Below are 27,854 nucleotides of genomic sequence, written 5' to 3'. Positions count from 1 at the left end.
GGAGCCTGGATTTCTGGAGCCGAGCCACGGAGCGAGGCTGGAGAGAGATCGCGGCTGGCCAAGAGAGGAGGGGAGCGGCGCAGCCTTTGGTCCTTGCGCTGGCGTTCCCGAGGGCATCCGGCAAACGCCACTCCCACTCACCCCGGCCTCAGTGTGGTCACCAGCTGCGGCCGGATACCCGCCTGGGGATTCCTTCCCTGCTTTCCAGGTGGGGAGACCCAGGGCTGGGCTGCACCCCAGAGTCACTGGGTGAAGTGGGCAAAGCCGGCATCCCGACTGAGAACTGTGCAGGACCACGAGCATCTCCTCCGTTGGAGACCAGCCGAGCCCAGTTAGTAACCTGCTGTGTGGTCTTGAAGTCCCCACTCCTCTCCAGGTCTAGGAGATGGGACATTGCCACCAATGTCTCAGAGAAGCTCTCATCAAGTGTGTGAAATAGTCACCAAGTTTAAAAGGAGGTGTCGAACTGCAAAGTGCCTCGCACATGCCAAGGGCCATCTCCGCGTCTGTTCTGGTCCCATCTGTCACTCCAGCCCCAAGGGCAGTCTCTGTGACGGCCAGCTGCACCCTGAAGTTGAGTCTCAGAACCTTCCATGCCTAGAGGTTTCAAGCCTGCAGGTGAGTCCACCCTGACTTTTTTCTCCCCGTAGACAGAGCCCAGGGCAGTTCTCCTTAGACCTAAGACTCTGTGTGTCCCAGATGTAGAGGGGTTCATAGAGGTATGGCCTTCCACCTACTCACCCACCTGTCCCCCTCCGCTGTGACTGAACAGAGCAAGCTCCTTACCCATTGAGGTTGTCTGAGGCCCAGGACCTGCCCCCTGGACAGAGCCCATTTGGTACCCCAATGCCCTGTGAGAGCCACATGCTGGGCATGTGTTTGGATGGATGTATCTGTGAGCCTGTGTGTCGTGTGTGTGTGTGTGTGTGTGTGTGTGTGTGTGTGTGTGTGCATGCATGCCCGTGTGCACGTGTGTGTGTTGGGGGGATATATACATGGGTGTATGTCTGTGCGCCTGGCATGGCAGGCCTTCGTGTATGTGCACTTTGGATGGATGTGTGAGTCTGTATATGTGAATGTGTGTATTTATGGCTGTGTGGAGTGTCATGTGGTACGCGTTGTTCATTCCTGGCATATGTGTTTACCGGGCATCTACGTGTGTCTTTCTGGTGCGGATGCCTATCTAGATAGGCTTGTGTGGGCTGTGCTCATGGTGTGCTCGAGTGACTGTGTGTAGCTGCTGAGATCTTAGGTGCTGTGTGTATGGGAGTGGTGTGGGGGTGTGCTGAGGGTCTTGGGAGTAGAGGTGTCTCCCTCCCTTCTCTGCTCACCTGGTGACCTTCTTCCCCAGCTAAGGACCATGGTGAGGCCACTGGGCAGGCAAAGGCCACCTCCTGCTCCCTCCGCAGACCTGTGGCTGCTCAGGGCTGTGGCCACAGCTGCCGCCAGAGGCTAGGTGGGATGGGTGAGCCTGGGGCCAGGGCTCATGTGACACCCCTCACTGCCTGGCCTCCTCCCCTCCCCACAGCAGGAGCAGCAGCAGGAAAGGTTGGCGGAGGGGGGCTATTTTGGGAGTATCTCCTTAGCAACAGCTGCCGCTGCCGTCTGTGGCAGTTTCTCTATAGGTGCTAAAATATTCCACCCTGGTGACTGAGTGCTGGGCGGTGGGTGAGGATGGGGATTGAGGGTGGGAGAGACCCCTCCAGTCTTCCATCCCAAGGGCTGGCATGCTGGCATGCTGGACCCCCAGCAACCCTTTCCTCACTCCTCCAACCTCTTCTGTTGGAGCTGACAGGGCTGTGAAGCTTTGAGGCAGGCCAACTCTGTCTTGATCTGATGTCTCATCTAAACAGCTGGTGGCCTCAGTTTGCCTCATCTGTGGAATAGGCTGACTGGATTCTCAGAAACTTCCTAAGCCAAAAAGAAAACAAAAAAACCACCCCTGGAATCAATAATACTGATAGTTCTGAGTGTACCCCAAACCCCACCTGTCCCCACCTGTCAAGCCCCTCCCCCACTTCACCCTTCCCAGCTCTATGCACAGGCTCTTGAGGCCACTATAGGACCCTGGAGGCCTGAGCAGGCCCCCAGAGTGGGTGGGCTAGTGAGCCCTCTGCCAACCTGGAATGATCCTCCCTTAGAACCTAGGCAGGTGCCAAACCCAGTTCCAGGCCTGGCATCTGCATTTGTTAATTCCCACTGAGCCAAGGCAAGCCACTTCTCTGTGCCTCAGTCTGTCTCTGCACCCGGAATCGAGAGTCCAAACCTCTGCTTCACAGAGTTGTGAGGGACAGATGGGAAATCAAATAGACAGACACACTTTCGGCATAACACTTGTTCTTCCAGACAGTTGTCCCTGGTGCTGAAGCTATGCGTTCAATACAATGCTGTGCCTCAGTCTCCCCACTGGAACGGTACCTGAAGTAAAGAGTTCCATGTAGAGATTGAGGCAGTGCTTATAAGGACCTGGAACAGTGCTGGACTGACGGGAGGAGTCTGTGGAGTCTCGGACCGCCGGCCCCATCGAGGCTACCCTATCGTGCTTCTGTATTGGATGAAGACAAGCCCATTGCCTTTCAGGGCTACAGCAGACTGTCCCATTACAGATGAGGCCTCTGAAGTTGGTCCAGAAAAGATAAACAACTTATCAAGGGACACACAGGTCCTAACACCCAAACCATTCTCCTGTCTTTCTCCAAGACCCCTTACACACACTTACGCACACACGCATATACACACACATTGGCATATTACATCAAACGGGGCGTAAGCTCCTGGACTATGACATGGCCTGTGGCTAGGTCTTCCTGAAGCATTCAGTCATTCTCAGAACAGCTGCTTACAGTGGGGAAGTGTCTTATCCTTCCCTCTTATACAGGGAGACCCAGAGCAAAGAGACTGCCCAGGGGCACTTGGGAGTTTATTTGATGATGAAAAGAACACTCTGTTTCCCGGTGTCCCTGGACCTCTCCTGGCTTGGAGCTGCCCTCCCACCTCTTACTACCTACTTCTGGCCCTGCAGCTTTCCAGGGACTCAGCAGTTGCCCCGTAGTGCAGCCCAAACCCATCAAGGGGGCCCCATCCCTCCCTCAGACTTTTGTTGCCTAGCGACCTGGTGAGGGACACAGAGCCTGCAAGAGCAGCTATGGTGGGCCTAGCGGTCCCTGATTCTGTCTACCTCCCCTCTCTGCTCCCTCTTTCTCCTGCGCTCACCACTCCCTCCCGGGGGCAGCCAGCCACCAGGGGAGGAAACTGCAGGTTACCAGTTGGCCTTGCTTTCAGTCCACACAGAGGTGCAGTAGATCCCAGACATCTGTCAGCTGCGAAGTGAACACTTATTTTGCTGGAAGGCGGGAGTCTATGCATAAATACACACACACACACACACACACACACACACACACACACACACACATGCCAGGGAACATTAGTCCTGGCTATCTGCCTGAGGGCACAGCAGGGTAAGGAGAGAGAATGGCAGAGAACAGACACTGTGCACAGTGAAGGTCCACAGGACTGAGGATGGCACCCAGGGGACAGCATGGGCACCTGCTGCCAGCACCCACCTACCTTCAACAGCCTGCACACAGGGTCTGTTAGCGCTCACAGTTTGTGGACAGGTTAAACAGAGTCTCACTCAAGGTCATTCTAGTTTCTAAGTGCTTTCAAAGCCAGGTTGGTCTGATTTCCAAGCTTATTCAATTAGAACCCTGCTTGTGCCTACCCCAGGGGCTGGTAATAGGTGGGTCCCCGGTGCTGGCTGATTGAATGAATGGGTACTGGCTTACTTGTGTCTTGGGAAGTGGTGCTGAGGCTGGGCTTGGAGAACAGCAGAAAGGCTCTGAAGGCAGAGAAGACCAGGGGCATTTCAGGCAGGGGGGGACACAGCATGCAGGCAGAGAGAGGTGTGAAGGCATCTGGTACGTTCTGGAATCCGTGGGAATCGGAGGACATGTGTGAATATATGGTGTGCGGGAGCCCGGCAGCGTACCATACTGAGGAGTTGAGCCAGGGAGAGCCCACAGAAAGACGGGTGTGTGGCCTGTGTGTCATTTGTCTTATCCTGGGAGGTCTGCTTGGCGTAGGAGGAGGATTGAAGAGATGGGAGGCTCAGTCAGTTCTCCACAAGCGCATTCTACCCCTCCCCCCAGATCTTCCTCTCTAATCTGGACCTAGTCCTCCATGACCAGACTCCAGCAGGTTCAAATGGCTATCTGCCTGCAAGTGTACCAGGCTCCTATGGCCACAGAGAAGCACTTTCCTCTCTTGTGTGAGTTTCCTCAGAAGGCTAGATCAAGGTGGTAAATGCTCAGGAAAGTGGGGGACTGGCTCCCCAGGGACTGGGAGATGCTTCCAGAGTGTGGGACCCAGACCTGGGCTCTCTGGAGGTGGTTGGGGGAGGGGGGTCTGGATTCTGTCCTATCAAGACAGCTTAATAAGGGCTGGAGAGATGGCTCCACAGAGGTTTGCTGCTCTGGCCAAGGACCCACGTTGGGTTTCCAGCACCCTTATGCCAGCCCACAAGTGCCTATAATTCTAGTTCCAGGGGATCTGACAATCTCTCCTGACATTCACAGGCACCTGCACACACATGGTGCACATACAGTCACACGGGCACCTGCCTACACACACACACACACACACACACACACACACACACACACAGAGGCACCAGCACACACATGGTGCACATACACTCACACAGGCACCTGCACTCATGTGGTACACACACACACACACACACACACACACACACACAAAGGCATTTGCACTCACATGGTACACATACACTCACAAGGGCACCAGCACACACATGGTGAACACAGGTATACAAACACATTCACATAAATAAAAGAGAAAAGACAACTCAATAAGACGAAGAAAGGCCCGGCGGCGGCGGTGGTGGCGCACGCCTTTAATCCCAACACTAGGGAGGCAGAGCCAGGCGGATCTCTGTGAGTTCGAGGCCAGCCTGGGCTACAGAGTGAGTTCCAGGAAAGGTGCAAAGCTACACAGAGAAACCCTGTCTCAGGGGGGAAAAAAGATGAAGAAAGCAGGGACTAGGCTTTGTTTGACGTCCACCCCACTGGATGACCTTTTGCGAACTTATGGGCCTCTGTGGGTCCTCAGTCTCTGAGAACCAGAGCCTTACTAAGTGACTATTAGGCTCCCTCCAAGAGCGACCTCGATCTCTTTAAGTGGGGTGCTTAGGGCCCTTAGTTGCTAGCACTTCGTGGGGGGGGGGGGAGATACAGACCTCCCAGGAGAGGGTCAGGGCCACTTGGACCCCAACTGGACCGGTTCCCACCTACCCTCTCCTGGGCTCGGAGAACCCTCCCCACCTGCCCCGGGGGGGGGGGGGGCTCGCAAAACCCTGAGTGGATCCTCGGAACGGATTCCAGGAGGAGCGCGGCAGAGCGAGGAGGAAAACCCGGGCAGGATCCGTGCGAGAACGGGACGGCGCAGCCCCCAAGACCCCCCCACCCCCCACCCCCGTGTCCGAGTCGCGGGTCCCGGGAGCGAGTGGCCTGCCCGCGTGGGCTGGGCGCACCGGGAGGGCCAGGGCGGGGTCCGCCTGGGGCTGGAAGCCGGGGCGCGCGGCCTCCGCAGCGGGGCGCGGGTCACGTGTGAGGAGGGGCGAAAGTCTCCGAAGCGGGGCGCGTGCTGCGAGTTGGGAGTTCTCGGCGCGCCGCGGGCGGCGGGAGCTCCGAGCTCCCGGGCGAGCCGGGGACGCGGCGGGGACCGGGTCCCAGACGGAGGGGGCGGCGGCGGGAGTGGGAGGGACGGCGACAGAGAAGGACACAGCCGGCGGAGGAAGCGGCGCCGGGCGAGCCTGGGCCGGGGCAGGGGCCGGGGCGCAGCGGCGAGGTCCACAACCCCGCGGGAGGAGAGGCGGGAGCGAGGCACAGCGGCGGGGACCGTGCAGCAGGCGCGAGGTGGCCCCAGAGCCCGGCGACCCCAGAGCCGAAGAGCGGGGGTGTCGCGGGGCTGCGGGTAACAGCGGGCGGTGGGGCGCCCTGGGCCCAGGGACCCCACAACCTGAGCCCGGGCTCCACGATGCTGCCGCCGGGGCAGCGCCCAGCTCTTGGCGCGGGACAACGCTGAAAGTTGCGCAGGAAGAGGCGCGGGACGGCGCGGAGACCCCGAGACCCACGGCGGCCGCCCGGGTCAGCGGCGACATCGCGGGCAGGCGGCGCCCGCGCCCCGAACCCCGCGCCCCCGGACGCCGCCCGCCGGACTCCGCCGGGGGATGTAGCGGCCACTCGCCGCCCAGACCCTCCTCCGACCTTGCGCCCCGGGGTAAGCCTCCGGCTCGCCCATCGCGAGCGCTGTCAGTCCGTGAGTCCGTCGCAATGTCTATCTAGCCGAGGGAGTGTCTGTTTGTCCTGCCGCTCTGGCCATACCCACCCTGCACTCATCTCTCGGACCCCGGTCCTGAAAGGTCCCTGTGTAGTCCTGTGACTCCCCCGAGTTGGTGTGCTCTGTCCATTTGGCCAGTTGAGCGTCGCCTATGGGTTGCGGCTGGCAAAAGAAAGGAGATGGATGAAAGAGATTTTTGACCTCCTGCCCTGGCGATGCTCCTGTCCTTCTCTGCTCCCCCCCCCCTCCCGCCCACCTCCATGCCAGGAGCTTCAAGGCAGGTGACTTGCAGCAGGATGGGAAGGGGGTGTCTCTACTTCCCACCTCCCACCTGCAGTCTCGGTGAATGGTTCTGAGTATGACAAAATCCCCCTTCAGCTGTGTGGAGTACCTGCCTTGTGCCAGATAACCGTAGGGGAGGTGAGAGAGGTTCAGTAAATGAAGCATTTCAGGATTTATAGTGGTGGAAACTGAGGCTGTAGAGAGAGGAAGAAATGTTCCCCCACCCCTTTCTGCAAAGGGACAACACAGCAAAGAGTGGGTGAGCCTTGAGCTCCAAGAGCAGGGAACTTCCCTACCACCTGCAGAATGTTCCTTAACCAGGGTCAGCCTATTAGCACCCCTCGACACACACACACAGACTATTCAGGGGACCTGGACTTCAGGGCAGAGAGAGGTAGCCCAGGAGAAGCAGGCGGCAGTGCCCTCTAGGCATGAGGAAGCAGGATGGCTGGGCTTCGCTGACAGACAGGGGCCTCCAGAGCCCGAGAGCGCCAAGTGGTAGGTTGAAGGAGGTGGGAATAAGAGGGAGTGTCTGGCCTTGGACAGAGAGGGGCTGGCCCCAGGGATGCAATATCCACTCCATCCCCCACCCCCACCCAGTCCTGCATCCTCCAGGACTTGTGGGGACCCAAGAGCCCTGCATAGGCTTGACTTGGCTTCTGATGAGGAGGAAATGGGGAAGCAGAGCAGTTGGGGCAAGCGGTTGCATGCAGTGTGGTAAGGGCAGCAGCTGCTTGGCCGTGGGGCTGGAGAGTGGAGGGCTGAATCTAGAACATTCAGCTCTGTTCTCCCCTGCAAAGAAGGGTCTCTTTCTGGAGTTTTCTGTGCTGGCCATCATGCCTCATATAGCACTTGGTCAAGCCTTCAGAAATGAGCCCAGCTAGCCGAGAAACTAGCATCCTGGGCAAGTTATGCTCCCTGAGCCTCTTCCAACACATCTGTGGAATGGGGACACCAGCCCTGCCCCACTGACCTCCAATGGAGGGCCCCTCTGTGAGCAGAGTCCTGCTGGGCTGGAGAAAGGGCTGGGCAGATGGGAGGAAGGACTCGATTTACCATGAGGGGAAAGAAGTCGCTACCGAGGGGCAAGAATATGGCTGGAAATACAGACTGACAATAATGGAGGTGTCTAGGCACTAGAGGGGGGGACTTGGGACTTGGGAGACATGCCTAATGGTTCCTTTGAGGAAACAATTCCCTGGGGAGGGAAAAAAAATATAGAGGTGACTGGCCAGACAGAAATGTCCGTGGGCTTCTGCTGGGGTTACCTTGGGCAGTTGGCTTTTCTTCTCCGAGCTCAGTTTGCACAAGTGGAAAATGGGACTGTAGCACTGACTTCATTGAGGTGTCAGTGGCTTGCACATAGTGTCAGGGCCCCCGGGAAGAGCTTGCAAAGAAAGCCAAGGCATGCAGGTTCTCAAGCATTTGTAGATCAGAGGACAAAGTCACTCTAGGATGCTGTGGGAAGATTCGGAGCTTAGGATGAGAGGGAGGTGGGGGGGGAGGAACTGTGTGGGCTTACACAGGGCGGGCTGGTTCTTAATGTGGATCTGGGGGAGGCGGGGGCGAGTGCTAAGGGGGGCGTGAGGAGGTGGGGGGCCCCCTCTGCAGGGACCACTGAGTCACGAGGACATGTAAGCGACATGACAACCAGCAACATGGTAACCAGGAAACTAGCGGTGGGAATGGAGCTGGAGCAGTGTGTCAGGGTGGGGGAGGGCGGGCTGGCAGCACCCAGGCTTAGAGGGTCCCTGGTGGGTTAGGCTAGCTGGCCTGCAGGGGGATGCGTGCCAGGGCAGGCTAGGGAAGAAAGGGGGGTGTAAGCAGAGGAAGAGGAGACACCCAGGGGGGTCTGCTGGGCAGGGGGGCTTCTGTGGTACCTCCCCAGGCTCCTCTTCTCCTCCACATCTCCACTTTTCATGCCTCTCCCCCTAGGATGCCAAATTTGGCTCACGCAATCTGTCGTCTCTCTTCTGAGATTGGCACAAGGAGGACGAAAGCATTACATCAGCGCCTGATCCCCCTGCACTGGAGGAGGGAGGGGAAGGACCAAGGAGCGGTCCAGGCTGGGAAGGGCGACAGCCGGACTCCAACTTTCTTGCCGCCCTCTCCTTTGCTCTTCTTACCCTAATCTTAGGTGTAGAGGGAGCTGGGGGGTGCAGGCAGAGCCTAGAGGTGGGACCAGGGCTCCAGTCTTGGGGAGGTCCCGTGGCTTGGGCAGGAAGTCAGGCCCTGTTGTCCCTCCGGCTAGGTGAGGCCTGAGAGTTCTCAGGACCTGGTGTGCCATGGCCTGGCTGTGTGACCTTGGGCAGATCCCCTGTACAGAGTCCACCTCTGTATAGTGAGTGCTGGCCACTTGTAGCTTTGGCGGTTCCCCTGGGAGGAGGTGCCCTCTGCCGCTTTGGCATTCGGGGGAGGGGGGGGGCAGGAGGGATCCTGTGACCTTGAACAGCAGCTCCCCTCCTTGTGCCTCCTCGAGGATCTATGAAATGGGTGTGGTGGAATGTTCAAAGTGACCCCACCTGGCCCCTGCACGTGGGTTGTGCTACAGGAGAGAAAGCAGCCCCCTGGCTCCAAAGCCACAGATGTGTAGGAGTCCTGTGGCCTTCCACATTCTGGCCAGAGGTGGGGAGCAGGCCAACCTAACCACCGTGGGGCCAGGTGGCATGGGGAGATGGTTTCATGCATGCAGAGACTTGGTGCTTATATCATTGGTATGCTGCTGCCATTTTATAGAAGTGAAAACTGAGGTCCTGGAGCCACACTGATGGCCAAGGAATGGCCTAGGAGTGGAGGGGGCAGGGCTCCGGCTCCATATTCTCAGCTTCCTCTCGGAAGCAGGCAGACAAGAGCCAGGCAGATCCCCGAGCGCGCCTCCCCCCCCCCCCTCCACTCCCACCCACCCTCACCCCGCCACCGGGCCTGGCTTTGGCCCCTCCTCCCCCTCTCCTACTTCCTTACCCATCTCCACCATCAAGGACTTTGCTCTTATCCCCCTACTTGGTCTACTTAAGGAGTTCCTTTAGAACTCCTTTGAAAACTAATCTTAGGCTGTCCCTGTGAGGGACTAGCTGGATGTAGGGTCAAACTAAAAGGTTATGGTGCATTCTAGAATATTGCTTTCTAGAATATTCCTCTCCCTGGCTGAGTTTTAGGCAGGAGATAATTTATCTAGTCACCTCTAACAACATAACACCCCCTCAGGGATCCTCCGGGGAAGAACTCATTTTTATAGATGGGAAGACGGGCTTAGTGATAAGGACTGAGCTGGCCGGGTTGTCCCAAGTCAGCCAAATGGCCTGTTATCCTCTGGAGGCTGAGTAAGATGGCGGTACCCGAGGCTTGGCGAGAGAGTGAGCACCCTGCTCCTAATCAGGCAGAGACTTCCTGCTTGGTGACTTTCACGTCATGGGTGACTATGAATGACATCCCCACCTCGGGGATCCTCGGATCTATGAAATTCCCAAAGATGGCCAGGAGGCCTGTGTAGTCTGCTGCCTAACTGGGAGATATACTGCCGGACCAGGTATGAGGCTAGGAGCTTCAGCAAACTCTTACCCCTCCATTAATGATGTACTACTGTCCCTGTATGGAGAAGCAGCAGCCCAGAGGGGCTGTGCTACCTGCCCAAGGTCACACAGCGAGGAAGTATGGAGGGACTGGGTTTGAGTTTAGATGGATCTGGTTCCCCGGGGGCTGTCACTGGGGCTTCCCCAGAAAGAATGGAAAATATTCCTCCCCTGGGCTGGGGTTTGGCAGGAGATGGTCTAGTCGCCCCCACAGCCCAACACCCCCTCAGGGATCCTCTAGGGGCTCCATTCTAGAGACAGGCGCAGTCATGAACCACTGGGGAGAGCTCATTTTATAGACGGGAAGACTGAGCTGGCCCAAGGTTGACCAGAGCATCAGCATTCAGCTGGGCAGCCTGTTCTCTAGCCTGGGACTCTTTGGGTGGATGGTGACATGATGTGTGGATGTGGATTCTGAATCCTGAGATGTTGATGGCTCCGGGCTGGTACTTCTGGGAGAAGAGTCAGGTTCTATCGTTCCACAGAGCAGAGAGAGCAGGCATGGCAGGTCCTGTCTGTAGTCCCTCCTGCCTTGCCCCTAGATCTCCTGCATCAGCACCATGGCCTGATGAGGTTTGGGGATGCTGGAGTCAGAGACCTGTCTGGAGTCAGTAACCTCATTGTGGTTCTCTGTGTGACCTTAGGTCAGTCAACCACCCCCTCTGAGCTTGGCCTGACCAATGAGGTGACAAAGTTCTGGGAAGAATTAAAAAAAAAAAAAAAAAAAAAACAAACCTCTATGCCCCACCCCCACCCCCGCCCAGTAGCTGCCACTGGGCTGTGACATCTCTAAATGCTCCTCCCTCCACTTGGGGACCCCGGAAGGGGCAGGCAGGAGCCCTGGGGGCTGGCATAACCTTTAAGCCTCCTCAGGCGGACTCAGTCTTCCTTGGGGTGGGGGTGGGGGCTCTCGGGGCTCAGCCCTTCTTCTCCTTTTCATCTTTATTTTTCTCCTGCTCCCTCTTCCCTGGCGACGTGGGCTGATCGCTGCTCAAACTTTTAATTCACATGGTAATTGTAATAATAACATGGGCCGAGGCCCCTCTGCCTGTGACACTGCAGCTGGCAGAACCCAGCTATGAATAGAGCCTGAGTCACACACGCGCGTGCACGCGCTCCTGCAGGCGCGCGCTCCGCTCAGGGGTAGTGGGTGGGGTGAGGCATGGGGGCAGAGGGCTCACACTCGGGCTGGCCCTGGATCCTGACCTCCTACTCCCAAAAGGCCAGTGCAAGAACTGTCCCCACTGACTGCCCTCTGGCTCCTGGGTGAACCTGTAAGGCATAGGGCATGGCTACTTCTCATTCACAGAAGGGGAAATTGAGGCTGCATTAGAGAACATGGCTGCTGGGAACCTGTGGGACGGGATATGTGAGTTTTGGCTGATTCTGAGGCCATGGTTCTGTTTCAGGATGCACAAGCCAGGGAAATGGGGGTGGGGTGGGATGCTGTGGGGTTGCTACCACTGCAGGGCGCTCCCCACAACCTTCTCACAGCCGCCTCCCACCTGCATGCAGCAGGTGCACACCAGAGCCCTGCCTGGAAGGAAGGTTCTACTGTTTGGTGACACAGAGATTGTATGCGGCAGGCAGAGAGACCTCAAACTTCTGATTCTCCTGCCTCCACTTCCTGAATACTCAGATTACAGGTGTGAGCCACCATGCCTGGCTTATACAGTGTTAGGGGCTGCTTCGTGCTCGCTAGAGTCAGTCACTCCACCAACAGAGCTGCATCTCCAGCCCTTATAGGTTGTCTTGAGGGGTGAGCAGAAGGTGCTGGGCTTTCTATGCAGTCCCGGTCAATGCTCCCCAATATCCTATGAGCACAGCACCCCATTTCCAGGTGAGAAAATGGAAGCATGATAACTGGGTTTGTCCCGGGCCCCACGGGTATGTCCTTTGAATCAGCATATGTGTGCCAGCCCCAGCCTTTCCCTTAGTTAGTAGTCTCCTGCCTCCAACTCCTCTCCGCTGTGCCTCTCCCCACCAGTTCCTTGTCTCTTCTCTGTAGGTGTCTGGCTACTCCTCAGCCAGCTCATGGCCTCAGCAGAAAGGGTGCGGTGAGGCAAGGTGCCCTTGGGAGACACTGTCAGGCCCCTGTAGGCTACCAGGAAAAGCGAACTTCTGTATTTCCCATCCCACTAAGAGCCACGCTGTGAGAGGTGGTGTCGTCATGGCGACCTCCCCCCCCCCCAGAACATGGGTTGGAGATGCCTGGGGGTCTGGGGGACCTCCAGCTGGGCAGAGATGAGCTAGGGTGTGGGGATGCAGGTTGAAAAGGTGGGACTGGGCTGAAGAGAAATTTCCCCTCAGCGCTAGGCCTGTCTCCTGTACCTGCCCTCCCTAGAGCAACTCATCTGAGACAAATGGCCCAGAGACCACACAGCTTCACTTGCATCGGACAAGCATCTGCCTGGTAAAAGTGGCAGAGGTGCGGCTGGCCCGGCTCTGCTCCTGAGGGCCTCCAGGGTCCCGGACACCCTCCCCTTTCCGTTAGGTACCCATATCTCTCCATGCCCCTCTCCTGAGCAAGTCCATGGATGTTAGACAAGGGGAGATGCCGTAGGAGGAAGGCTCAGCCACTCACAACCTTGGGTGACCTTCACTAGACCACTGTCACTCTGAGTGAGCGTCGGCACCAGGCTTCCTCATCTGACCTCTTCCCACTCCACGGTGTACCTCCTCTCTGCCCTGCCTATGTGGAGATGTCACTGGTCTGGGAACAGACAGGTCGACGAGGCACAGACAGAAGCCGTTACTTTTAGATACCTTGTCTCCAGTCACTTGGGGTCTGTCCCTCCATGCCCGCTGAGCCCTGCCCTTGCACCCCGCTCTCTCTTCCTGTCCCCAAACCTGCTGCGGTGGGGATGAGACACTGAGTGGGCGCCAAGCCATGCAGCTGCAGATTTCAAAGGCACCTGACCTTGGAGAAGTCCTAGATAGGCACCAGGGCCATGCCCCAGACACCAGACAGTGAGTGAACAGGAGAGTAGTCGGTACAGGCAGGGCAGAGAGACCAGGGTGCCATCTCAGGGCTGCCCTGGGTCCCCAAGTCCTTAGATGAACCCTTCAAACAGCCGAGCGTCACTCCTCACAGTCAAGTAGGCTGCCTGTCCTAGGAGGTTTGTGAACAACCGCTGAATGGAACCTGCTGAGGGACAGCAGAGAGTCCCAGAACAGGGCAGTTGAAGGGACTCGGAACCCAAGTGAACATCTTGTGGGGACTGAAGTATGAGGACCACAAACAAACAGCCCATTGTCTCAGATTTCCACTTGGCCTTCATGAGGCCCCTGTGCCTTTGCCTCCAGAACACATGGCATCCCCTGCAGTGTTCCTGCTTGCTTGCTTGGGTAGGCCTCAAGCATGCTATCTGCATCCCTAGCCCCCCTTCCCACTCCCACCTTTTTTCTTTGACTTCCGGTTTTGAGACAGGGCATCACGGAGTTGTCTAGACTGACCTTGAACTCTTGCAGTGGGATGACCTTGAATTTGTATTCTTTCTGCCTCGGCCTCTCCGGCAGCTGTGACGACAGGCCCAGACCACCAGACTTAGCTTTGAGAGGTGCTGGCTCATCACCTTTCAGAGCAGGGCTTTTAACGCCACAGAAGGGAAGACCTGGATGTGGTGGTGGCTCAAGCTTGTCATCCCAGCCCTTTTGATGGGGTGAGGCAGAAGGATTGCTACAGATTTGAGGCCAGCATGGGCTGTGTGGTGAGTTCTGGGCCAGCAGAGTGAGATTAATAACCAAGTCACAGGCAGGGTCTGACCTGTAGGACACTAAAACACAAGATATGTGTGAGGGTATGTAGCATTTTAGGGTGCCACTGGGGTGTGTGTGTGTGTGTGTGTGTGTGTGTGTGTGTGTGTGTGTGCAAGTGCAAGCATGCACTTGTGTGCTTATTGATAATACAGTATACCCAGCATGTTGCTTTACTCTGGGCCTTGTTTGGAGCTGAAAAGCCAATCCCCTGGGTAGAGATCCTAAAGCTTTATGGATACATGGCTTCCTTTTCTCCCAGGCCCCTCTGCTCCTGGGGACCCAAGTGCCAAGACCTCTAGGAAACTACTGCTCTGCCTAGGAGCATCCTCCTCTCCTGTGCATGGCCACCCACCCAGCCTTGGGTCCCCAGTCCCCTGTCACCATCTGTTGCCAGGGTCTTAATCCTGCCTGAGCCATATTTCAAGCTCTGTCTTGCCCAGCTGCCCCTGCATTCTAAAATTCATACATCTTTCCAGGGACCCTTTCTTTTTCTTTGTTTTCTTAGGTTTTTCGAGACAGGGTTTCTCTGTGTAGCCTTGGCTATCCTGGAACTAGCTCTGTAGACTAGGCTGGCCTCAAACTCACAGAGATTTGCCTGCCTCCTGAGTGCTGAGATTAAAGGTGTGTGCCACCATGGCCAGCTCAGAACTCATTGCTTCTCCCACAGCACATAGTAGATACTCAAAATATCACTACTCACAGTGTACCCTCCAGAGCATAGCTGCAGACATGCCAGGCAGAAAGGCAGGTGCTGAGCCAGCTCAGGATACCATTAGATGGTGAGTGAATGAATGAGTGAATGAATGAATGAATGAATGAATGGGCTGGCTGGAGCTGGTGGGAGGTGGTCAGAATCTATGAGTAAGCACTCAGCTGACAGGTAGATGTTCTTTTAGCCACAGTTCCTCGGCTGTTGCCAAACAGTGTTGGGATATGACCACAGTCCCTCACCCTCTGAGGCCTCTCTGTCTGCTGTGCCCTCTCCCTTAAACCCTGCTCCACCTCTTCAAGCTTTACCCAGGATACCCATCACCCCTCTTCTCCCCAGGACATCCAGGACTGGGCTCTGTGGAGGTGGAGCAGAGGCTTGAGCCATCCTGTCCCGGCTCCTCTGCTCATGGCTACTGTGCCGTGGCCTATAACGCCACGGCACAGAAGGTCCCTCCTGGTCTGTGCTCGGGGCCACCTCTGCTCCCTCATTACAGCATCAAAAATAGCTTGTCACATTCTGTGACATCGCCCTGCTCAGGCCCTTCACGGGGATTATGACAAACTGCACAGACCTCATGTCCTTGCCCCTTGCCAGTTGTGTGTGAAGGTTTACTGCACACCAGACTCCAGGACTCAGGGTGCATAGTCAAGGATGCCCAGCATGGGTGCACCAATGGCATAAGGCCCATAAGGGCTGTGAGGAAGAGGAGGACATCTCAGGAAAGTACAGGGCACGTTTGAGCCTAACTCCTCTAAATCAAAACTCCCATGGGAGGGGGCTGGGAGATAAAGAGCCACAGAATGTCACTGCGAAGGGCAGAGACCAGTGCAAAGGCCCCCAGGTAGGGCACCTTGACATGTTGGAGGGATAGGGAGAAAGGCCATGTGGCTGTGTGGCAAGGGTTGGGGTAAAGAATTAAAGGGGCGCTGGGCAGTGGTGGCTCATGCCTGTAATCCCAGCACTCGGGAGGCATAGGCAGGTGGATCTCTGTGAGTTCAAGGTCAGTCTGGTCTACAGAGCTAGTCCAGGACAGGCTCCAAAGCTACAGAGAAACCCTGTCTCGAAAAACCAAAAAAAAAGAATTGAGGGGGCAAAGTCTATATGAGAGAAGAACCTTTTGTGGGCCTAGATTCAGCCTGGGGAATGTGGGGAGCCCCAAAACTATAGCCAGTGAGGCCAGGAGGAGGCTGTGGCTAGGCAGGACATGGAGCAAAGCATACAGCATCCAATTCCATAGGCCTGCTCCTCAGCTCTCGGTGAGGTAAGTACAGGACCTTCACAGCTTGGAATGAAGACCAGAGCATGGCATGGTGGCCATAGTGTTCACCAAACATGTTTTTTCCCCTGCCTTTAGGTTCTGGGGGTGAAGGAGGGCCAAGGCTTAGGCCTGAACCAGCCTGGGAGGGTTTCAGACTTGAATAGAAGGCGGGAGGCAATGGGCACCTCTTAGCCATCTAGCAGACACTCAGAGCGAGTCTGCTCTGAGGGAGATGTGGCTGCTGGTATTTTAAGGCTCAGGACTGGATGAGATCACGGGGGGGGGGGGGCTGCAGAGGAGGGAGGTCAGTGATGGTGGGAGGCTGCTGGCGGTGATTGGTGGCTGAACCTGTGCTCCCGGGGTATGTGGCTTATAGAAGTGGGGGGAGGCATGGCAGCCTGAGAAGCCTCTCAGGCCTAAAGGAGTCAGGAGCAAGATGGGGGACTAATCACAGGCTCCCTCAGAGGAGGGGGGGAGCAGAGGGGAGAATGGTAGGCACATGCCATGCCTGTAAGAAGGGTTTTATGGCCTGGGAGATGGCTTGGTAAGGTAAAGTGCTTGCTATGAAGCCTGAGGACCTGAGTTCAGATCCCCAGACCCTGTGTAAAATGCAGAGTGTGGCGTGTGCTCGTAACCACAGCACTGTGGGCGGGGGGAGGGACACACACACACACACACACACACACACACACACACACACACACACACGCAGATCTTGGGAGAGCTCCGGGTTCAGTGAGACACCGTCAAAAAATAAAGTAGAGAGTGAAGAGAACTGATGTCCTGATGTCAGCCTCTGGCCTCCACGGACCACAGACACTCACAGGACTTAGGAGAGTGCGTGCCCACGCACAGGCACACACCCACGAATACCACAGAACAACTGCAGCTCACAATCTACAGTCTCTGCCCTCTGCACTTTACAGCCTACACCCCTTGCCCTCCACTGGTTATCTTTACAGCACGCCTGTACAGTGGGTGTTCTTCTTCCCCCGTTTCGTAAGGGTGACCTAGAGAAATTAAGGTGTGTCCCCCAAGGCCCCACAGCCCCTGGGGGATGTGTTCTTAGGGCTGTCTGGGATCATATTATTTGTTGAGGACCTTACAATTGCTGTGACCCCTCTGACAAACACACATACGTCCAATGCTAATTTTAAAACTCGCAGGTATTTTCCATAGGTGATACACCCGAATGCTTCTAAAAAGACAAATGAGAAAGTGGTGAGTGTTCCCCCACCCTCCTCCCTCCCCAGCCACCTGCGTCCCATCCCGAGAAGCAGTCCAAGTCACCAGTTTCCTGGGGCTCCATCCAGACAGAAGAGAGAAGCAAACATGTAGCTATAAACTCCCTTTTCTACCCACCGATCATTGCTGCTGCTCTTTTTTTTTCCCCCACTTAAAAATACATCTTACAGGCCGGGTGGTGGTGGCGCATGCCTTTAATCCTAGCACTCAGGAGGCAGAGCCAGGCGGATCTCTGCGAGTTCGAGGCCAGCCTGGTTTACCAAGTGAGTTCCAGGAAAGGCACAAAGCTACACAGAGAGACCCTGTCTTGAAAAAAAAAAATACATCTTACAGACCCACAAGGCTCCCAAAAGGGCTGCCTCCTTGGCTTCCATGGCATGGCTGCTGTGTGGCACCACTCATGGATGGGCAGCGGGGATGCTTCCAAGCTGCGCTTCAACAAGGAAGGCTGCTTGCCTCACTCTCCAGTGTGTGTGTGTGACTGTATGATGATGATCTCCAGCTGTGAGAAGGTTCCGTCATCAGTGCCCTGGTGCCCTCTGGCTGGGCAGAACCACCCAGAGGGAGGGAGGAAGTGGGGAGGGGTACCAGCCTAGCTCTGAATCCCACCCCTGCTCTTGCATCATTTTCTCTCTCTCTCTCTCTCTCTCTCTCTCTCTCTCTCTCTCTCTCTCTCTCTCTCTCTCTCTCTCTCTCACAAGGTCTCCAAGCCTGGAATGCTCTATGTAGACCAGGCTGGCCTTGAACTCTTAGAGATCTGCCTGCCTCTGTCTCCCAAGTGTTGGGATTAAAGACTTAAAGACATGCACCACCACTCCCAGCTTTTATTTTTACTGTTTTGGGGTGGAGTTTCATATAGTCCAGCCTGGCCTGGAATTCACTATTGAGCCCAAGATGACATTGAACTCTTGATCCTTCTGCATTTACCTCCCACGTGCTGAGATTGCAGTCTTGTGTTAGGCTGGTGCCTCTTCTGTAGGTGGTGCCTGCTGGGGCAGCCTGTGCCCTGAGAGGGGACAGCAGCATCCACTCTTCAAAGCTCTAGGGATCCCTGGGCCTCCCCACCCCCACCCCAGCTATGGGGTCTTGTTTGCTGAGATCCAGGGACAAGGCAGTGGTGGTATGGGTGGGCAATAAACAAGGGCCTTCAAACCTACCCAGGTGGGTGACGGGGACAAGGTAGATGTGGGCTCTTCAAGGTCACTGTCAAGCCTCTTCTCTCTTTCCAGCCTTGGGGAGATGAGCTCAGTGGACTGAGTGGGTCCGGGAGTCACCCGGCCTGAGCTCCCAGCTGTGAGGCTGTGGGTGGGTCCTAGACCCTCTCTCTCCTCTGTCCATTCACACCTGGCCACATGCTCTACGTGGTCATCCAGGAGTTCTGGAGCCCAGCAGCTGAAGACCGATGGACAGCTCCATCTGCAGGGCCCCATGGTCACCTACTCCATTACCTGGTTACCCACTACCAAACCCTCTGGGCTTTACCCAGAGTGTTCCCAGCCCCCTTCCTTCTCTCCAGCTTCACATCTCTTGCTTCTCTGCTCTCCCTACCCACCCACCCCCATACCTGGAGGCCAGCCTAAAGCATGTTGTCAGGATCCTAGACCTCACAGGTGGGTGTGACCAGGGACACTTTAGGGATGCTTGAGTCCAAGCTGGACTATCTATCGCTATGTAGCCCAGGTTGGCCTCAGACTCCAGGCTGGTTGAAAACCCTCTGTGCCTTGGTTTTTCTACTTCTAAATCAGGAAGGATGACAGGGCCCTTTCTGAGGTCACCATGAGGCTGAGAGGAATCGATCGGCGAAAAGCACTCAGAATGACTCCTGCTCAGAGTGAACGCCGGCTAAACGCTCAGTGCAGATCCTGCAACGTGATAGTGCTGGCCGGGAGGGGGGGTGTTGGTGTGCAGAGGGATTCCAGGGTCTGGAGGAAGGCAGCATGGCTTTGCACTGTGTGGTGTACGTTTTGGTGACATCAAGGCCACCCTGCACCTACAAGTGTGTTGCTGTGTTCCTTCTGCCGGTGGAGATGCTGAGGCTGAGCTGTGAGTGAACCTTCTGGAGCTTGCCTGGCAGAGTCCAGTCTGTGTGATTTGATTCTGGGGCCCCTGCTCTCACCCACTTGTTCTCAGGGCAGTGGATGACAGGCTGTGTGAGATGTTGTGAGTAGGTCCTGGATTCTCTATCTGAGATTCCTCCTTGGATCCCTGAGCAGGGGTGTTCCGTCTCCGAGTGATACACTCACGGGTGTCACTTACCCTGTACAGGCTGGGGCTGAGTGCAATCCTGTTTATTCTCTTGGCAATCCTAGGCAGCGAGATCCATAATGAGCTTTACCTGCAGATGAGGCATGCAGAAAACAGAGAGGTGAAGTATCTGGCCGGAAGTCACCTAGAAGGTGATCTGGAGGGACTGGAGAAAATTCAGTCAATTAGATACTTGCCTGGCAAATGTGAGGACTTGAGTTTGATCCCCAGAACTCACATAACATGCTGGGTGTAGTGGGTATTCATGATTCCTTGCATTCACTGGGTGTGGTGGCATATGTGTGTAACCTCGGTGCTGGAAGTAGAGACAAGATTCTCGGGGCTCACTGGCCAGCTTGCCCAGCCTTTCTTTGTTTGTTTGTTTGTTTTTTGAGACAGGGTTCCTCTGTGTAGTTTTGGTGCCTGTCCTAGATCTCACTCTTTAGCCCAGGCTGGCCTCAAACTCACAGAGATCGGCCTGGCTCTGCCTCCCGAGTACTGGGATTAAAGGCTTACACCACTACTGCCCAGCAACCCAGCCTATTTGTTGATTCCCAGGGCCAATAGGGGACCCTGTACAGAGAAGGCGGATGGTATTTCTGAGGATGACATTCAGCTTTGTCTTCTGGCCTCCCATGCAGTGTGTCCACATAGAATAAAGATTTGGGGTGTTATCGTTGGGAGGGAAAGATGGAAATGAAGGAGTCAGATCATCCAGGGTCAGAGGAACAGGATAGGAACCTGCAGAGGGTCATGCCTTTCTGCCCCCACCCCACACACTTTTGAGACAGAGTCTCCCTATATGGCTCTGGCTGGCTTGGAACTCGACATATAATCCAGGCTGTCTTTAAACTCCTAGAGATCTATCTGCCTCTGCCTCCAGACTGCTGAGACTAAAGTTTTGTTCTATGCCTTCCTGAGGCGTGCACTCAGCTGCCTGGAGCCTGAGTCCCTCTCCCACTGCAGAGGCCCATACGTTGGACTGGAAAGGCCTCCCCACTTAGCCCGGGACCTCAGAGCTGGAGTACAGGTCGGTTTTGAAATCTCAAAGGGCCAGGCGGTGGTGGGGCACCCCTTTAATCCCAGCACTTAGGAGGCAGAGCCAGACGGATCTCTGTGAGTTCCAGGCCAGCCTGGTCTACAGAGCGAGATCCAGGACAGGCACCAAAACTACACAGAGGAACCCTGTCTCCAACAACAACAACAACAAAAACCCACCACCACCATCACCAACAAATACAAACCAGAAATCTCAAGGGTTGGGACAGGAGTTGCTGATATGAATTCACCATTTTTTCTGGAAGTAAGACCTCACTCCCACTGCCTGCCTGAGACTCAGGGGACTAACAGCCAGGGGTTCCTTCTCTTCATTGTCTTATACAGCCAGGGGTTCCTTCTCTTCATTGTCTTATACAGCCTGTGTGTGCCCCCTCTTGCCAGGGAGTTGTGAAAGGTCCCTACTTTGCAGACAGCAGTGGGTGAGCCTGGCCAGAACACCTGTGTGGTGCAGTCAAGACACAAGTTCTCTCCCTTCTTCTGTGTCCCCGAGGCCCTGCCCTTTGTCACCTGTCACCCTTGGAGTCTTGCCTGCAGCACCCTGAGGGCCCTTCCCACCGTCAGGTGTGTCCCCAGTGGAAATCATCCTAACGCTGGCCTGCTGAAGTCGGCGCTATGACCATGGCTGCCGTGTGCAGGTGGGGAGAGAGGAAAGCAGACGTCTTAGAGCACAGACTGAGAGCCCATCCCGTCTTGCCATCTCAAGCACAAGGATGCAGCCAACAAGCTATTTTCACAGTTGATCTGAAGCTAAATGGGGAGGAGACAGCAGGGGTGAAAGGGCACAGAGGAGGTGGGGCAGCCTGAAGGATAGTGAGGGAGGGGGAGGAGGGGAGGGGACTTGAGAACCAAAGGCCCTGATCCCGGAGGAGCCAGGCTGAGCAGAGCATTACAACAGATAAAAGAGGCCAGAAGAAGCCAGGGGCCCAGGGTGAGCAGGGCCAGAGGTGAGCTGGGGACCCAGAGGTGCCAGATTGAAGTGGGAGTCCTACCCTGTCACTGCTGCTCCGCAACCCCCAGGCTCGTCTTCCCCAGCTCCGCAGCCTACAGTTCCCCAGATGGGGAACAGCAGCCAGAATCCCCCTGTGTTTCAGTAGCTGCCCAATAAATATATGTTAGCTGAACAAGGACACAGCAATACCCCGGTGAGACAGGCAGGCACGCCTGATGTGGACTCTGCACTTCCAGAGAGTTCTGTCTCTCAAACGCTTCAGAGACAGGGCCCTGAGACTGAGGTGCGAGACCTCCAGTGAAGCCTGTCACCTCTCATGTTGTCTCACCGACAGCAGTGATCTAGAAGATTCATGATAGGCTAAAAAGCCCTGGCAAGATGGCTGGCCCCAAGCACGACTTCCACTGCCCTCTGCCCATCTGCTATTGGGGCTCACAGGGCCAAAGGGAGGTTCCCAGGGAGGTAACCCCGCAGCACCTGGTCACTCTTTCTGTCATGGGTAGTCAGGATGTGTGTGGGGGATAAGTGGCTAGGAATGGTTGTCCTTCCAGCCTGTGGGGTTCCTAAAGGAATCTTTGCCACTAGACACACCCCAGGATCCAGTCTGAGTAAGGACAGAAACTCTGTCTCCCATGCTCAGTTTGCTGGCCTGGCAGCCTGCTCTTGGAGGCTGTGGGAAACCCTTCCCCTGCTTCTACTGCTTTCTTCAAGTTCCATGACCTCAAAAAGCCCAAGACAAGCTGGAGGATGGGTGGCCCCAGGCTTGGAGAATGATACAAAGCAGAGAAAGAGGGAGGACTTGCCTGGGGTCCCTCCACAAGGCTTTGCAGAAGGGTCCAGCCTCCTTCATTCACACAGCCAGCATCCTTTAGTCCACTTGATGGACAGGATGGAGCCTGGTTCCCGGCCTTCCAGGAGAGTACGGGCTGGGGTAATGCCTCTGCTCGGACAAGCAGGGCTCTCCTTTTTTTCAAAGTAAATTCTCGGAGGAGGAAGATGCTGATCAGTGCTGTGTCCTTTCCTGTCTATGTACCTTCTCTTTTGAGCCTTCCCTCTAGTCTCTATCTTTCCCCAGAAACCCCATGTGGTCAGAGAAAGAGCTTGGCCATGCCCATGTAGCCGTCCCATGGACAAATGCCCAGCTGCCACTCTTCACTGGAGAGATGTGCACTTAGCACACACAGTCAGGCGTGCTTCACATCTCGACTGAAAGAGCTCGTGGCGGCCACAGCAGCTGCCTATTGGAGCAAGAGGCTGGGCTGACTGCACACAGCCACTCCTTGCTATATCCAGGGGAACATATCTGGGGAGCCAGCTTTCCCGAGCACTGAGATGGGCACTTGAAAAAAGACACAGGGCCTTGCAGAACTGTGGGGCAGGTGATAGGAGCACGTGTTGAGCAGGAGGTGAGTACCTGATGTGGACAGGGGACAAGCCTGGAGGCTGATGCTGGCAGAGGCTCCCTCATCTTCACCCACTTAATCAGAGCCCTTGGCAGTGCTAAAGGAGGGAACGCTGATAGCCTAGAGCCAGGGGAGAGCTTCCTGAACTACTCACCCCAGACCCCCTTGTGAGAAGGGACCCCACAATGAACCATCTCCGAAGCACAAGGGAGCGGGTCCTACCAGCAGAGTCAGAGGGTCCCGTCCTCGGTACCATGGGAGGCAGACCCTCCTTGGACAACTAGTGGCTTTCATTCATCAAAGGCCCACATGTCACTTCTTATCCTCTGCCTGTCTTGCAGAGGTTCAGGCAATCCTTCAGAGCCTGTCACGATGGGGTTAGTACCCACTTTTTCCTGGTTCCAGTCCTCCAGAGAGAAGGGACAGGAGAGCCAAAGGCCCGTCTTTCAGTATGGGTGTGAACAACCCAGTCAGGGCAATCCCGCCTGCGCCGTTCTGAGACCCTCAGTGGCTCCTTTCCATGTCTGGGCCTCCTTGGCCTCTGCTGTAAAACAGCGGTCTTGAATGTGGCTCCCTTGTGTTTCCTAGCTGTATCTTTGGTGCAGATGAAGGAGTTGGGGGCCATTCAGTAGCAAGGGGACCCCCCCGCTACTGAATGCTTGGAAGGGCCAGTATTGAATTCTGGACCCTACCCAAGAAGTCTCATGTCCCAGGTCAGGAAGTTAAGGTCCAACCAAACCACATGGCAGGTCTGGGACTTTGACCGAGGAAGCCCCTTGGAGTGGGGTGGGGGAGAGAAGCAGGGTTGGATAGGGTAGCCAGGAGGAGGGAGACTAGAGAAAGAGACAGGGGAAAGGGCTGTTGATATCTAAATTATAGCATTGGCGCGCACCGGTTGCTGCGGCAACCAAGTTGTCCTGAACCAGGGAAGTGTGTAAACATTGCCACAGATGCACAATTAGACCAGGAAGAATAGAACAGAAAATAGAAGCTTCCAGACTTATATAATTCTAGGCCAAGATGTTATCAGGAACCCAGGCTGGGTCCTGGCCCTGTCGGCCTCGGGCCCTGAGACTACACCAGAAGCGCCTGTGCCCAGACCTCAGTGCAGGGAGCACAGAAAAGAGTGTGACCTCTCTGTGGGTCCAGCTGGTGGGCAGACCACGTGGGGGTGACAAGCCTCTGCTGGAACAGCTGGCAACCACGGTCAGGCCCGCCTGCCTCTCACAGGCGCCCAGCAAGTGGGGGAGCAGCAGGGTGGTGGCTTTGTCTTCCAGGGTCTTGTAAGGTAGGGATTTCAGTCCTCAGTTTGCAGATGAGGACTCTGAGGCTTGAAGGGAGGGTACTGAGTGGTCGGAGGTGGGTAGGAAGAAAGTGGTAACTGTCTCACCTACACCCGATCTTCAGCCAGGAGCTCCTGGAAGGTGACGCCTCCTGACCAGGATCCACTGTCTTTCATCCCGCTGTATGTACCCAGACAGGGACAGAAGTGTCAGGCTCACCCTTCTTCCATCCTGACCAGCACACTGGATATTCTGTCAGCCCCTGTCCCGCTCCCTGGGGACAGGACAGGAATCTGGGGATCAATGGCACCCTGTCTGGAGACACTCACCCCATGGTAACTGTTAGCCACAGGGAGCTCCGAGCATTTGCAAAACCAATGCAGATGAAGAACTGAAATGTAATGAAATAGAATAAAACAGTAACTCTAGGTGGCCGATGCAGAGGCTATGCTGGGAGGCAAAGGGGCGTCAAAGCTCTGGGCATGCAGGACACAGAGTCAAGATGGGCATCAGGATGAGAGTGTGGCTTAGTGGTAGAGTGCTTGCTCCATGTGCCCAAGGCCCTGGGTTCCAACCCTGGCGCCACCAAAACTAAAAAGAGCTTGGCAAGATGGATTAGCGTGCTGTGCAAGCCTGACAGACTGAATTTAATCCATGGAACCCACGGTGTAAAAAAGGGAGCTGACTCCTGAAAGTTGTCCTCTGTCTTTGACACACACCATGTCAAATGTTCCCTCGCGCTAATAATAACAATGATGATGGTAATAATAATAAATGGAAGTGAAGGGTGAGTGTGGTGGTGCACAAGTTTAGCTCCACGTTCGGGAGGCAGAGGCAGGCAGATCTCTGAGCTCGAGGCCAGCCTGGTCTACATAATGGGTCCCAGGTTAGCCAAGGCAACATGGTCAAGACCCTGCTTCAAAAACAGAAAAAAGAAAAGATACAGATATAGAAGCTTCCAGAACAGCGCAAGCTGGAAGGGTCACATTGAGCAGCTGGGACCAGGATCCTGTTCTTCGTTGGGCAAATCCCAGTCCAGGGCGGGTGGATCATCCTCAGGGACACAAGCTTGACTTAGTTTTCCATAAAGACCCTCTGCCACACCCCCCTGATCGTCAAAGGAAGTCTTGAGGTCCTGTGTAGACTTCTCTGGTCCTGAGAGTCTGGTAGTCTCTACCGTGGCCCCTCACTCGCCATCACCTTGCCATCACCTCACCTGTCCCTTGTTCTCCACAGGCCCTGCATCTCCCCAGGTGACCACGCCGGCCTCAGGTCATGCACGGACACAGCCGGAACGGGCAGGCCCACGTGCCCCGGCGGAAACGCCGCAACCGCTTTGTCAAGAAGAACGGCCAGTGCAACGTCTACTTCGCCAACCTGAGCAACAAGTCCCAGCGTTACATGGCGGACATCTTCACCACCTGTGTGGACACGCGCTGGCGCTACATGCTCATGATCTTTTCCGCAGCCTTCCTTGTCTCCTGGCTCTTCTTCGGCCTCCTCTTCTGGTGCATTGCCTTCTTCCACGGTGACCTGGAGGCCAGCCCCTCGGTGCCTGCTGCAGGAGGCCCGGGGGGCAATGGCGGGGCAGCCGCTACGGCCCCCAAACCCTGCATCATGCATGTGAACGGCTTTTTGGGAGCCTTCCTGTTCTCAGTGGAGACACAGACGACCATCGGCTACGGGTTCCGGTGTGTGACGGAGGAGTGCCCGCTGGCCGTCATTGCAGTGGTGGTCCAGTCCATCGTGGGCTGTGTCATCGACTCCTTCATGATCGGCACCATCATGGCCAAGATGGCACGGCCCAAGAAGAGGGCACAGACGCTGCTGTTTAGCCACCATGCGGTCATCTCCGTGCGCGACGGCAAGCTCTGCCTGATGTGGCGCGTGGGCAACCTGCGCAAGAGCCACATTGTGGAGGCCCATGTCCGCGCTCAGCTCATCAAGCCCTACATGACCCAAGAGGGTGAGTACCTGCCGCTGGACCAGCGGGACCTCAACGTGGGCTATGACATAGGCCTGGACCGCATCTTCTTGGTCTCGCCCATTATCATTGTGCATGAAATTGATGAGGACAGTCCGCTGTACGGCATGGGCAAGGAGGAGTTGGAGTCGGAAGACTTCGAGATTGTGGTCATCCTGGAGGGCATGGTGGAGGCCACGGCTATGACCACGCAGGCCCGCAGCTCGTACCTGGCCAGTGAGATCCTATGGGGTCACCGGTTCGAGCCCGTGGTCTTTGAGGAAAAGAGTCACTACAAGGTGGACTACTCACGGTTCCACAAGACCTATGAGGTGGCTGGCACGCCCTGCTGCTCGGCCCGGGAGCTGCAGGAGAGCAAGATTACGGTGCTGCCCGCCCCACCGCCCCCTCCCAGTGCCTTCTGCTATGAAAATGAGCTGGCCCTCATGAGCCAGGAGGAAGAGGAAATGGAAGAGGAAGCGGCTGCTGCAGCAGCCGTGGCTGCAGGCCTGGGCCTGGAGGCGGGTTCCAAAGAGGAGGCAGGCATCATTCGGATGCTTGAGTTTGGTAGCCATCTGGATCTGGAGCGCATGCAAGCCGCCACCCTTCCGCTGGACAATATTTCCTATCGCAGGGAGTCTGCCATCTGACCTCCAGACCCTGCCCCCCTCTATTCCTGCAAGAACCACTGCCAGGGGTGGGGTGCCAGGACAGGCCTCCCACTCTCAGGACGGAGTTGAACCTGGCTCCGTGGAGCTGGAGGAAGGTGGGGGCTTCAAAGACTGGGAGATCCCTTCCTGTAGACTGCAGAGCCCAGGACTGGGAAGGACCCAGGTACTCAGCCCTGCTGGCCCGAGCCCTGCCCCCGGCACCTCCCCACAGGTGGCTGTGGGTCCCCGGACCTCCCACCCTTTCCCCACTGACCCTTCAAGGATGTGCCCCTTTCTGCTCTCAGGACCTTGGGGAAGGCGGCTGGACTGCTGGGGGGTGGGCATCACGGGGGTTCTGGGTGGGCAGGGTGGGTCTGGGGAGGGGAAGGGGTGTGTTTCTTCTGCATGACTGTGGTCTGTGCTCTTGACTCTTTTGTAAATATCTATAAATGGAAGAGATGGAGACACAAGTCCACCTCTGCCCGTTTCTACCTGGGAGACAGAGAAGTCACCATTTCTCTCTGTGCACCCCTGCCCGGCCCAGCCCCAGCCCTACCCAGCTGGCTGGTCCCTTGAGACCCTTGAAGCCAGCTCTGTATGGTTTTGGGTTTAGGTACAGAGGGGACCCCAGAGGTGGGATGAATACCCTCCCTCCTTGTAGTCCCTCCAGTCCCCAGATTGATGATGGCATTTGTAACTATTTTTAATAAAGCATATGGTCCGCTAGACGTAGGCTGGTAGAGAGGGGAGAGAGAGAAAACATGTGAATATCTGTATGTGGCCCCCATTTCTAATAATGTGTGTGTGTGTGTGTGCGTGTGCACATGTGTGTGCCCATGTGGAAGCCAAAGGACAACCTCATCTGTTGATCTCTTGTCCTCAGGCACCATCCATCTTTTTTAAAGATTTATTTCCATTTCATAGGCATGGGCATTTTTTTTTTCTGCATGTATGTCTCTGCACCATGTGCGTGCCTGAGGCATGTGGAGGCCAGAAGAGAGCATTGGATCCTCTGGGACTGGAGTTACAGATGGTTGTGAGCCACCATGTGGGTGCTGGGAATCAAACCTGGGTCCTCTGCAAAAGCAACAAGTGCCCTTAACCGCTGAGCCATCTCT

The 27,854-nt window shown here is 56.0% G+C and overlaps 1 protein-coding gene across 3 annotated transcripts; it reads left to right on the top strand.

The window, feature by feature from the left end:
• Nucleotides 1–27,462, top strand: Kcnj4 (potassium inwardly rectifying channel subfamily J member 4). 3 transcript variants are annotated; one of them, XM_036207561.1, is made up of 2 exons: nt 1–618; nt 25,360–27,462. In XM_036207561.1, exon 2 carries the CDS (start codon nt 25,399–25,401, stop codon nt 26,734–26,736), a length of 1,338 nt encoding a protein of 445 aa, XP_036063454.1. In that variant the 5' UTR covers nt 1–618; nt 25,360–25,398; the 3' UTR covers nt 26,737–27,462. The 3 variants fall into 3 exon arrangements, with proteins under 3 accessions (XP_036063454.1, XP_036063453.1, XP_036063455.1); XM_036207560.1 differs by lacking the exon at nt 1–618 and adding an exon at nt 6,240–6,300; XM_036207562.1 differs by lacking the exon at nt 1–618 and adding an exon at nt 7,078–7,140.
• Nucleotides 27,463–27,854: the final 392 nt, after the last annotated feature.

Source organism: Onychomys torridus, chromosome 16 (assembly GCF_903995425.1).
Source record: "Onychomys torridus chromosome 16, mOncTor1.1, whole genome shotgun sequence".
In the NCBI taxonomy this organism is placed as follows: domain Eukaryota; kingdom Metazoa; phylum Chordata; class Mammalia; order Rodentia; family Cricetidae; genus Onychomys; species Onychomys torridus.
The sequence above is the reverse complement of the archived record's forward strand: the minus strand, read 5'-3'. Positions and strand labels throughout refer to the sequence as shown.

What these genes read in the sequence shown, in the direction of transcription:
- Kcnj4 (XM_036207561.1), top strand. Translation starts at nt 25,399, where the DNA reads ATGCACGGACACAGCCGGAACGGGCAGGCCCACGTGCCCCGGCGGAAA.